Source organism: Lipotes vexillifer, unplaced genomic scaffold (genome assembly GCF_000442215.2).
Source record: "Lipotes vexillifer unplaced genomic scaffold, Lipotes_vexillifer_v1.1 scaffold387, whole genome shotgun sequence".
NCBI lineage: Eukaryota > Metazoa > Chordata > Mammalia > Artiodactyla > Lipotidae > Lipotes > Lipotes vexillifer.
Genome location: NW_006795399.1, coordinates 3627547 through 3636445, shown reverse-complemented (window position 1 = coordinate 3636445; position 8899 = coordinate 3627547). Strand labels below are relative to the sequence as shown.

Here is an 8899-nt window from a genome sequence, read left to right as displayed (position 1 = left end):
TGACGTCCAGATTGTCCTGGGACCCTCCACTGGGGTTGGGGCAGTCCCAGATTTGGACCACCTTCCACTCCCACGCCCAACTTCACAGTCTCAGCTGTTTCACTGAATGTTGCATCAGGGATGGTGATGAAATCAGTGTCAGCGGATTTTACCCATGGATGCAACAGGCTGAAGGACCAGCCAGGGTCATTGACACTGTGCACCTTCAACTACCCAGAACCCTGGACTTTCTAGCCACGGTGAAGGGCTGGGTGCTGGAATATCTCAGTTGGATTTCTAGCCCTTGCTTACACTGGTGTCCCCCACCCCCAAATCACCTGAATCCCACAGAGCCCAAGAAACTTAGGCCACTAAGGTTGAGAAATCAGATGGTTCTTAGCAACAGCTCTTTCCTTCCAACAGCCCTCCTAGCCTCCAGAGTGAGGCCTGAAGTGAGGGAGCAATAATACCTTATACCGAACTTATGTGGTTTTCCAGTTCACAAAGTGCCTTCATGTCCATTGTCTCCCAGTGAAAATAACACTGTTCTCAACAGAGACTAAGAATCCCCCTTATTCTTAGATTGAGGGCATCAGGTGGGAACCAAACTTCGTTCCAAACTGAGCTTGCCATCCTATTGGGAGATAAATGAATGCTTCTGTTTTGATTTTTACTCAGGCAGGCAGGGGTGAGGAAATTAGGTTTGAAGGGAGGGAAGATATAGCTTAGAGAGGCAAAAAGATGAGGGGAAGGTTAAGCAGGAAGGAACTTGAGACTAGATTCATTTAAATATTCGTTACTCCCACCCCACCCACTTCTACAGCCTCTTTGATTCCTGGAGAGCATCACACGTTAAGTCCCATCCCAGGCCTCCAGTCACGGCAACCACACGACTCATTTCCCCTGGAACTGAGGCTACTTACCTGGGCTCCCCACGGAGGGAGATGATGCAGGGAGGGGAATCCCACCTGCTGTGAGTCACCTGCTAGTATAAAGGGCGGGTCTTACAATGCAGGGAGCTTAAAAAGAGACTCAGAGACAAGGGGAGAAAATCTACAGAAAGCAGCTCAGAAACTTGGTGAACGACAGAAGGAACCAAACCAGAGACGCACAGAACAAAGAGAATCAGGCTCAGAGCAAGGGGAAGTGGACAGAGATTCCACAGGGACTGCAAGGCAGAGAGCCAGCCAGATCTGAGAAGCAGGCAACGAGATGCTGGGGAGCAGAGCTGTGCTGCTGTTGCTGCTGACCTGGATTGCTCGGGGCCGTGCTGCGCCTGAGGGCAGCAGCCCTGCTTGGGCTCGGGGCCAGCAGCTCTCACAGCAGCTCTGCATGCTGGCCTGGAGTGCACATCAACCAATGGGACATGTGGTAAGCGGCAGCCTCTGGGACCAAACAGGAGCCCATCCAAGCCCTCTAAGGCTGCAGTGGAAGACTCTGTGGCCTAGGGTGGAAGCTGGAGGGTTGAAAGCCATCAGAGGGTAAGAGAGGACAGGGGAGTGGGGTTCCAGGGAGAGTCACAGCCTGAGGATCCAGGTGGGGTTTGAAAGTACTTATTTCTTTACTCTTCCCACCCCTCCTCCATTCCAGGATCTACCAAGAGAAGATGATGAGACTACAAATCATGTCCCCCATATCCAGTGTGGGGATGGCTGTGATCCACAAGGACTCAGGGACAACAGTCAGGTACTAAGATGAGGCTGGGCTGCAAGGAAGAGGGGACTGGGGACAGAGCTAGACACCATGGTGAATTAGTAAAAGCTGTATCTGTCCTTGTCCATTCAGCCTGCTATAACAACAAACCATAGACTCAGCAGTTTACAAACAACAGACATTTATTTTTTATTTTAAAAAATAAATTTATTCTTAAATTTTTAATTTATTTTTGGCTGCGTTGGGTCTTTGTGGCTGCACGCAGGCTTTCTCTAGTTGCGGTGAGCGGGGCTACTCTTCGTTGCAGTGTGTGGGCTCTATTGCAGTGGCTTCTCTTGCTGCGGAGTATGGGTTTTAGGCGCGTGGGCTTCAGTAGTCGTGGCACACGGGCTTAGCTGCTCCGCGGCATGTGGGATCTTCCTGGACCAGGGCTTGAACCCGTGTCCCCTGCTATTGGCAGGTGGATTCTTAACCACTGTGCCACCAGGGAAGCCCACAACAGACATTTATTTCTCACAGTTCTGGAGGCTGGAAGTCCGAGATTAAGGTGCCAGCATGGTTGAGGGAGGGCCCTCTTCAGGTTGCAGACTTCTTGTCTCCTCACATTGTGGAAGTGATTAGGGAGTTCTGTGGGTCTCTTTTATAAGAGCAATAATCCCATTCTTGAGGGCTCCATTCTCATGACCTAATAACCTCCCAAGGGTCCCACTTCCTAATACCATCACACGGGGATCAGGATATCAAAATATGAATTTTCTGGGGACACAAACATTCATATCACAGCCGTTTCTAAGAGTGGCAAATATCAGATGGGTCTTTGGTGGAGTAATTAGAAGGTATCTGTCTTTTCTTTTTCTTTCCTTTCCTTTCTCTTTTCTTTCCTTCCTTCCTTCTTCTCTTTGCTTTCCCCTCCTTCTTTTTTTCTTTCTTTCCTTCCTTACTTTTTCTTTCTTCCTCTCCCTCTCTTTTTTGTTTTTGGTGTTCTTTTTGGCTGCGCTGAGTGGCATGCGGGATCTTAGTTCCCCAACCCGGGATCAAACCCATGCCCCTACAGTGGAAGCACAGAGTCTTAACCACTGGACCACCAGGGAGTCCCTGTATCTGTTTTCTTTCACTGCTTTCTTTTCTCCCCAGTCCTGCTTGCAAAGGATCCACCAAGGCTTGGTTTTTTACGAGAAGCTGCTGGGCTCAGATATTTTCACAGGGGAGCCTTCTCTACTCCCCGATGGCCCTGTGGGCCAGCTTCATGCCTCCCTACTGGGCCTCAGGGAACTCTTGCAGGTATGAACTAGGGGCCTGGAGAAGTGGGGCTTGCAGGTGTCAGAGACAGGTCCTGGTGGGGAAGTGAAGGATCTAGAGTCCTCTCTGATTGTATCCTGTGTCCTTTCAGCCCGAGGGTCACCACTGGGAGACTGAGCAGACTCCAAGCCCCAGTCCCAGCCAGCCATGGCAGCGTCTCCTTCTCCGCCTCAAGATCCTTCGCAGCCTCCAGGCCTTTGTGGCTGTAGCTGCCAGGGTCTTTGCCCATGGAGCAGCAACTCTGAGCCCCTAAGCCAGCAGCTTAAGGATGGCACCCACACCTCCACGGCTCAACAATGCTAAGATGAATTTATCAGCCTAGACACCTGTGAGCCAACAAGTTAATCAGTCCATTAATTTTTTTTTTTTTTTTGCGGTACGCGGGCCTCTCAATGTTGTGGCCTCTCCCGTTGCGGAGCACAGGCTCCGGACGCGCAGGCTCAGCGGCCATGGCTCACGGGCCCAGCTGCTTCGCGGCATGTGGGATCTTCCCGGACCGGGGCACGAAACCACGTCCCCTGCGTTGGCAGGCGGACTCTCAACCACTGCGCCACCAGGGAAGCCCCAGTCCATTAATTTTAACAGGACTTGCTCTGTTGAAAAATTACCAAAACTGACTGACTTATGATGCTGACCTAGAACAGGTTGAATATTTATTACATGGGAAGGGAAATTTTGGGATTATTTATCGTCGTGGCAGCAGTTTGGGGTGGAGGATTATTTATTATATTTATACTGAAATATGCACTTTTTTCAATAAAGGCTTATTTATGTGGATATCTAAGTCTAATTTCTAGGCTTGTTAGTAAAAAGAAACAGAACAGAAAAACAGGGCCAAAGGACTACAAAATGCATCCTTCTACTCTGCAGGGCTATGGTGGAGAGGGATCTTTCCTCATGACCCTTTGGTATATACAGTAACCGTGATCTTTTTGGCCTTAATCCCTACATGGCTAAGCAAGATGAATGAGATTACAAGGGACTGTGATTAGGAAGTGGGGGTCCTAAGTGTGGCCCTCTCTTGCTCCCTGACCCAGGGCTTCCTTCCCTGCTTTCCTGGCCAAGAGTGTATTTAGCCAAAGACAGTTCTGAATCACTGCAGGATCGGAAGTCAGAGCTGTTTTGAGCAGAAAGGGCACTCCAGGAAGATGAAGTTGGCACCAGGTTAGTCTTATCAGCTACGAAAATGTTGAAAGCCTTCCATATTGGAAAGAAGCCACTGCCCTGAGCCCTCCAAGTACCTCCTAACTGTTCTGGCCTGCTCTCAAATTCCTATACCTCCCAGCACAGCAGGCAGCCTCCAGGCTCCTAGCTGGAGCTATGGGTAACATCTGTTCTGATTCATTGGTGACTGTTCCTTACCCGTATTATGCTTCTACCTCTCACTCCAAATCCCATGGTTAACCCAGTTTAGAAGGAGCACATGCCTGATTTCCCATCCTTGGAGAGCAACATCATGATGTGAGAGGTAGGAGGGGCAAAATATATGGAAAGAACAGAGAAAATGTAGTTTCTAGTAGTCAGAAGGAATCAAGGGCCCATCTGTGTAGAAATGGCTGCGAGGGAAGACGTAAGCTTCATCCACGGTGTTTTGGCCAGCCAACAGTGGGTCACCATTTGGCATGATTTCTTCAATCTTCATGCTGTTTCTGAAGACTAGATAGTCCAGAGAAAGAAGTCAGGCCCTGATCTTAGGCAAGGAGTTCCCAAAGCAGCAGGGAAAGTGAGAGAGGATGGTAGCAGAGGCCTAGACAGGGCCTGATGGGGTCACTTAGGTGGGGAGGGGGAGGCGTGTGTGTATTTCCTAATAAAAGGAATCACAGGGATATAAGCCTTTCTCCAATGAGGAGCTCAGAACTCAGTCTTTTTCTGTAGTGGGTGAGGGAGGGGAGTTGGGAAAGGGAATGTGTCCCCTCTTCCCTAGCCCCATCTCATCACTTACCTTCCATGTCCTCAATGTTCAAGTGTCTCAGATCATGGGGCAAATCCGGCTCTGGCAGTGGCTGTGAAATAGGCTCTGGAATAGGCTCCAGCTTCAGTCCTGGTCCCAGGTTTGGCTCTGAGACTCTCTGTGACACCTCGCCTAGTGTGGGCTCCAGCACGGGCTCCAGAGTGGACTCCAGTGTGGGCTCCAGAGTGGACTCCAGCACAGGCTCCAGAGCGGACTCCAGCACGGGCTCCAGAGTGGACTCCATCACGGGCTCCAGAGTGGGCTCCAGAGTGGACTCCAGTGCTGGCCCCAAATCCAGCCCTGCCTCCAGCAGTGGCTCTAAGTCCAGGCCCGGCCCTGGCTCTGGCCCTGGTGCCAGCCCCAGATCCAGCTCGAATGACTCCAGTTCTGGCTCCAGCTTAAGCTCTGGCAGTTGTTGCAGCTCATCCACCTGTCTGGATACCCCAATACAGACAAAGGAACAGGGCTCAGTCGTTTAGGTAAAGTGGGGAATGGTAGAGAAAGCAGAGGCTATCTCTCTAGTCTAAAAGGCAATAGAGCAGAGGGCTTAAGGTTAACCAGAGGTTTAAATCCTATCATTTACTAGTTGGGTGACCTTAGGCAAAGTGACCTAACCTCTCTGAGCCTCAGATTTATCATCTGTAAAAAGGGAACAACAATACCTCCTAATACTTGAGAGGCAGTAAGATGGTTAAAAGCAGGGCTTTGGAATTTGACAGACCTGGATCATTGATTAGCCATGCACCTTAGGCATGCCACTTCACCACGCTAAACCTCAGGTTCCTCAGCTGAAAACAGTAATAACAGTATCTTCTGCCTCATAGGACAATTATGAAGATTCAATAAATGAGAAAATGAACACAAAGCATTTAGCTCAGTGCCTGGAACATAGTAAACTTTCATTAAATGTGGCTGTTATCATTCATTACTGGCTCAGATGGGTTCTCATAAGGATTAAATTTTAAAAATGTTCTAAAAAAATCTAGTACCATGCTTGGCATTAAGTAGATGTCCATTAACATCAATGATTATGACTATTATTATCAGGGAACCCCTGTGGAGACAACCTAAGGATGGCAGCAGGAAAACAGAGAGGAGAGAGACTAAAAGAGCAGGAAACAAACCTAGAAGGCTGGGGAGTGTGGGTCAGTAGGAAAGAAGGCTGGAGAGACCGGAATTGGGCAGGTTTGGGTCACTATATCGGCCAAAAAGAGTTAGGGAAGATGAGCAAAGAGTCCACATCTCACCTGTTAGAGACCACAATGAGCTTATGTTTCAGGTATTTCTTCCGTTCCTGGAGATTAACTATGGGGGACAGACACAGGAGGCAGGGGAGGTCAACAGATTGGACACATAACCCCAGGGTCCCCTAGTGCAGGTGGTCCTGACAGTCATGTCTCCCTACTAACTAGCAGTGTCCCACAGACAAAGCCCTTAACTTCTTTGGATATCAGTTTCCCCACGTTGAAAGGAAAACGTTGGATGTGTGGATGCCTGTGGATCCTTGCACTCTACCAGTGAAGTATATCAATGCTTCTCACCTTTCTCCTGGGAGTAGCACCCAAAAGCCTCATCCCGGGGGATTCGTGGGTAGAGGAAGCACAGTGGGTTCTCAGGTATGTTCTCCTCAGTGAGCAGCTGATACTGGCTGATGATTTTCGTCAGCGGGAGTGACTGCAGCACCTCCTTGGTGAAGGGCTGCACAGAGTAGATGAGCACCTTATCTGGAGAGTGGATGCAGGAACAGGCAGGCTTGAGGGAAGAGGCTGGGCCTGGGAGCTCCCCACCCCGGCTGCCCAACCACTAATCTGCTGAGGGATTCAGGACAGAGCCAGGGAAGCCAAGGGCAGGCAGAGGGGCAGCAAGAGAGGCTGTGGAAACAGGAGGGCAGGGCAGCTGACCATCATCTTGGTGTTCCACCCAGGAGCAGGTAATGCCCCCTTCCAACGTTTCACTGAAGCGCAGCAGAAAGGTGCCAGAGATGGTCTTCTTCAGCAGCCGGCGCTCCTGGCTCCGGCTTACAAAGCCCATGATGTGTCTGCAGCACAGAGAGCAGCTGTGAGGCCCTCCTGCCTCCTGCTCCCCTTGTAGAGGGACAGACTGCCAGGTCTGGGCCCTGGCTCTGCCACCTTGTTACAAACTGTTCCATGTTGGCCAAGTAATTTCACTTTACTGACAATATCCACCTCCCAGGGTTGGAAGAGGTGTGAAGCTGCGGTGAGGTCACACAGATGAAAAGCACCTTGTAAAAGGCAAAGTGCTACACAAATGGGCAGGCAGTGTGGTGGAAAGAGCATAGGCGTGAGGTCAGACAGGCCTCGGTTTTAATCTCAACTCTGCCCCTGGTGTAAGTCCTTTAACCTCTCTGAGCTTTCATTTCCTCCCTTGAGGGTGGCAACACCCATCACTCAGCAGGGTTATAAGGATTACGTGAGAGAATTCATAAAAAGCACCCCGCAGGCTCTGGAACACAGTGGATGCTAGACAAATACGGGCTAGGAGACTATTACTGCAAACGTGAGGGGGTATGACCTGGCACCGGCTTCTGCTCTCCCCCCCCATTTGCCACCTGAGGGCGCACAGAGTCCACTCTCAAGCAGAGAAAGGCGGCAGGGAAGAGAGGGAGGCTGACCAAGGCCTTACCCATCGTTCCAGAGATCCTTCAGGTGGTCATGTACCAGGTCCAGAATTCTGTCGAGCCATGTCCAGAATGGTAGCTTGCCGGGGGGGCTCTCTCGCTGAAGGAGGAATGGAAAGGCAGGAAGAGATGTGAAGCTGCCCTGGGTGTGGGGAAGGACTAGTAATTGGATGGGGGCCAAGGTCTAGCTGCACAGGATGCAGAGAGTTACCTTAATGAAATTGACCCAGGACAACAAGGCACCCTCAGTCTTGGAGTTCTGCCCTGTGGGCAGACAGACAGTTCAGATGACAGAAGGCAGGGCCAAGGGTCCTGGGACAGAAAGGATGGAGGGTGGGGGCAGACAAAGGCTGGGGAAGTGCTGAGAGAAAAGAAGGTCTGTACCAAACAGCTTGTCCCGCAGCATGCCAAGCTGGTCTGAGTCGAGGCCTCGGCCAACGTAGGAGGAGAACTGCCAACTGAGAGCAGGACCCAGCAAGTCCCAGGGGGCCTTGGCGGGGCTGGAGAAGAACTGCTGATTCTGCAGACGTAGGAAGGGACAGGGTGGCTCAGAAGTACTGCCCTCACACCAAGCTTCCACGCCCCTCCTTGCCACCCTTCACCTGTTGGCCCCCACCTCCTACCTGGGGGTCTGAGCTGAGCAGATTGAACCAGAGAACCGAGGCCCAGGCAACTGAGAGTTGGTTCATGTTAGAAATAATCACCACAGGAAGGGTGTCTGTCTGGGGAGGAGACAGAAATCACAGAAGAGGGATGTGATGTTTCCAGCTGTAGACATCTGGTGAGGGCCAGACAATACTCCACCCTGAGAGGCTTCTGCTTTAAACCCTCCTTAGGTCTTCCCCCAAACGCACTCCATTTTCACTCACTTTCAGTTCCTGCTTCAGACCCTGGTAGGTGTATCTGACTGTGAAGCTGATAATGTGCAGTTCCTCTGTCACGGCTAGCAGCCCCTGGGACAGCAGAAGACACAGTGATCAGCGTGCCTTTTGGTAAGTTCCTCCTGCCTCCCAACCCCCTGTCCAGGCCTCACCTTATTGCTGCCCTTTCCTGAACTACCTGAACGCTGCTCCATCAGTGTCTGTGAATTGAGGGGAGGGAGAGAGAATGCCAGAGCAAGGACCCCAGGGTCCCTGGAACCCCTGCTTTGCCCTCAGGACTTCCCAAGGCCTGGGAACTTCCTCCAGCTTGTTCGATTGGACTACAACCTTAAGATACCATCCCTTCTTACCAGGTAGCCGAAGTCCCAAATTAAGCCCTGACTCTGCCCTTTCTCAGGAGTCAAAGTTTTCCGGTTTGAAGTCAGAATGTTGAACTTCCGGAAGCTATTCCAAGGAGGAAGAAGATATATGCAGGTCAGGAGCAGAGTTATTCTAAAA

General features: G+C 50.9%; 2 protein-coding genes across 5 annotated transcripts in view; one reads left to right on the top strand and one right to left on the bottom strand.

Moving 5' to 3' along the window:
- The first annotated feature begins 1158 nt into the window (after positions 1 to 1158).
- IL23A (interleukin 23 subunit alpha) lies at positions 1159 to 3198 on the top strand. Its single transcript, XM_007467717.1, has 4 exons — positions 1159 to 1350; positions 1570 to 1665; positions 2767 to 2913; positions 3023 to 3198. Exons 1-4 carry the CDS (start codon positions 1192 to 1194, stop codon positions 3182 to 3184), a joined length of 564 nt encoding a protein of 187 aa, XP_007467779.1. The 5' UTR covers positions 1159 to 1191; the 3' UTR covers positions 3185 to 3198.
- Positions 3199 to 4369: 1171 nt separating this feature from the next.
- STAT2 (signal transducer and activator of transcription 2) overlaps positions 4370 to 8899 on the bottom strand; it is a 14231-nt gene continuing 9701 nt past the window's right edge. For 2 of the 4 annotated variants that reach the window (XM_007467719.1, XM_007467720.1), the window contains exons 12-24: positions 8752 to 8845; positions 8554 to 8601; positions 8390 to 8473; positions 8144 to 8242; positions 7905 to 8040; positions 7732 to 7784; positions 7526 to 7620; positions 6784 to 6920; positions 6424 to 6606; positions 6130 to 6187; positions 5130 to 5316; positions 4874 to 5048; positions 4445 to 4587 (exon numbers count right to left, since the gene is read on the bottom strand). In XM_007467719.1, the coding sequence (XP_007467781.1) occupies positions 4445 to 4587; positions 4874 to 5048; positions 5130 to 5316; positions 6130 to 6187; positions 6424 to 6606; positions 6784 to 6920; positions 7526 to 7620; positions 7732 to 7784; positions 7905 to 8040; positions 8144 to 8242; positions 8390 to 8473; positions 8554 to 8601; positions 8752 to 8845 (1492 nt within the window). Of the gene's footprint in view, positions 4588 to 4873; positions 5317 to 6129; positions 6188 to 6423; positions 6607 to 6783; positions 6921 to 7525; positions 7621 to 7731; positions 7785 to 7904; positions 8041 to 8143; positions 8243 to 8389; positions 8474 to 8553; positions 8602 to 8751; positions 8846 to 8899 lie in introns of all 4 variants that reach the window. The other 2 variants (XR_457116.1, XM_007467718.1) reach the window with 2 other exon arrangements.